We start from the raw sequence: 2,748 nt of genomic DNA on the forward strand, positions 1-2,748 counted from the left end.
CTGAAAGTGGAGCATGTTCGTGCTTCTTCACATGTCCAAAAGCTGGTCACCACGAGCTTACTTCACCAACTCCAACTTGCACAAATTCATATGATTCGTATGGAGTGCGTCTCACTTCATTGCTGCCACTTTTGTCGGGTGATACCCACAAATGTGTCAATAAAGATCCGAACGTTGGTCTTACATCACTGGTTCGTACTTCTAGGGAAGTGCAACCCGATTGGTTCAATGTTTCACCTCCAAATAGGCAAGTTGTGCCAAATCAGCAACAACCAGGGACGAGTCATACCACCTTGACAAACCCGATTTGGAATTTCTCTTGCTCCTATGAGCATCATTCTGAAGATCCTTATCTTGTGCATGAGAATGGTGACACTATAACAATGCATGGCCGAAGGATGATTAGAGCGCTTTGGATTGCTACCTGGAAGTTTCGCGAGCCTTACACAAGCTCTTTCCTATCTTGGCGCATGTCCTTGTTTGAGAGCCTAATGAAGCTGACCAAACGACATTTAACTTGGCTCGTGACCTTTCATTTGTTCCCAACGTGGCTAACTTCCAAACGCACTATCGATTTGAGTTGTCATACTACTAACTCTTGTTAGTATCTTCCATCCCCATCTAGATTTGAGGACAAATCCTTCTTAAGAGGAGGGGACTGATGTGTGCACGGACCTTGGCCCACCAATGACCCAGTTCAAGTACCATTGGGCCCAGTCACATGTGCACGGGCTAAGCAATTCAAGGAACGTTCAAGACCAACATGGAGTTCACTAAGATATTGAGGGCTTGGAGAGAGACAATCGAGTCGTTTACACCATGATCCAAGTCCACGAAGAGTCAAGCGGGCCACCAAGCGAATAAGGCCTTAGGCCCCATCAATTAGTTAGCAATTAGTTAATGATTAAGTAAGAGCATGGGCCGGCCCATCTTGTTCCAAAAACATGGGCCGACTTTTTCCTTTTCCTAGCCTTTAGGGTTTTAGTCACTTTAGCCTATAAATAGGCTTGCTTTGTAAGGTTTAAGGGAGACATTTTATCAATAAAGTTTTGCATATTTTCGATTCTTCTTGAGAGAGAGATTCGACCCCTTTACTTGCTTTGGCAAGGGTTTTGAGCAGTCTTGCGTCCTGTCCTAGATTGTTCTACCGACCTATTCCCCTGGAGTATTCACCTTCATCGGAGTGTCGTCTACCGTCTTGAATCAAATCGTGTCGTCCGTTTGGTTTTAGACCCCGCAACTCCAAGCGTTGGACATCCTCGCTAGATCCTTGGGCAAACGTGCTACGTGTCTCGAAACGTGTTGATCGAGGAACGTATCAAGAAAGGTCAACTTTAGCTTCTCCAACTGCTATATATTTGCATCTCGCCTTGTGTGTGTGTGTGTGTTCCCCTTGTTTTGGCTAATTTCTTGGTATTCTGGTGCATTTCACTTTGTCATTCTTCTCAGTCTATTCTTGTTTAGAGGCTTGCGAAGTACTTGTTAAATGTTGTCGAGTCGAAGGAGGCAGGGACCTAGATTGAATAGGTACTATTATGGAATAAGATTAATATGCCATGAGTTAATTCTTTGGTGCGGATAAGGGATTTACATATCAGTATGCACGTGACAATGACTGTTCCTGGATGGACTAATGATAGTGACCGGAAAAATTGATAAGTTTTTTATCAGCCATTGGCACAATCATCCGATATTTTCAATGTCCGCCAGGCCCGGCAATCAGAATCTCTTGTCCGGGTCTCTTGCGAGAGTCAATTAATACTGCTGATATCTTACTGACAAGCAAAGGATATACTTAAAACCATTGTCAGATTTTGGAGAGAACTTGAAGCTAGTATCAGCCATTAGCTAGCCATGTTGATTCTAATCAAGCTTATACTGCTTGTGGTTTCCACTCTATCTGGCTTTGGATCTTCCCAGGACCTTAGTATCACCTACAACGGATTCCGGTCGTGAAACTTGAGCCTGGATGGCATAGCTGAAATCACACCAAATGGCCTCTTGAAGCTAACCAATGCCACCAGGCAAGAGAAAGGTCATGCCTTCTTTCCTAATCCTGTCAGCTTCAAGAATTCACCTAATGCTTCTGCTTTCTCCTTTTCCACCACCTTTGTCGTCCCATACCATTGTGCTCCTCCCATTTCCTATCTTCCTCCTTATACCTTCCTCCACCTCCTCTCTTGCTCCCATAATACTCTGCCAGATCCAGGAGGCTGTTTTAGGTACTTTGCTTCTGAGTAGTGACTCGTTGGGGTAATACTTAGCTTTGAGAACCTTACTCACTAAAAGAGAAAGAATTGGTTAAGAGTCTCCACACCTGTTTCCCCAGCAATGCTCTGTTAAATCTCAGCAGGTCTTTGAAACCCAACCCTCCATTCTCCTTTTCTTGAGCCAACTTCTTCCAGGAACACCAATGCAGTTTGCTTTTTCCATCTTTCTCACCCCACCAGAATCTAGCCATCCTGGAACTAATGTATTTACACAGCTTAGATGACAATTTAAAACATGACATAGCATAGGTGGTCATCGCCATAGTCACTGCCTTAAGTAGCACCTCCTTCCCAGCAGCACTCAAAAATTTGTTTTTCTAGGAGTTTATTCTTTTCTGGCAATTATCCTTCACAAAACCAAACACCTGTTCCTTAGTTCTGGTGACCACCATTGGTAGACCCAGGTACTTCCCTTGACTGACTTTTTGTATTTTCCCCAGCTCCTTACATATATCATCTTGCTAAACACTGGACATAT

General features: G+C 43.9%; 1 protein-coding gene across 1 annotated transcript; it reads right to left on the reverse strand.

Moving 5' to 3' along the window:
• Positions 1-2,073: 2,073 nt before the first annotated feature.
• On the reverse strand, positions 2,074-2,533 carry LOC140015173 (uncharacterized mitochondrial protein AtMg00310-like). Its single transcript, XM_072067076.1, has 2 exons — positions 2,318-2,533; positions 2,074-2,196 (listed from the first exon to the last, which is right to left on the reverse strand). Exons 1-2 carry the CDS (start codon positions 2,531-2,533, stop codon positions 2,074-2,076), a joined length of 339 nt encoding a protein of 112 aa, XP_071923177.1.
• Positions 2,534-2,748: the final 215 nt, after the last annotated feature.

This window comes from Coffea arabica, chromosome 10e (assembly GCF_036785885.1).
Source record: "Coffea arabica cultivar ET-39 chromosome 10e, Coffea Arabica ET-39 HiFi, whole genome shotgun sequence".
Taxonomy (NCBI): Eukaryota; Viridiplantae; Streptophyta; class Magnoliopsida; order Gentianales; family Rubiaceae; genus Coffea; species Coffea arabica.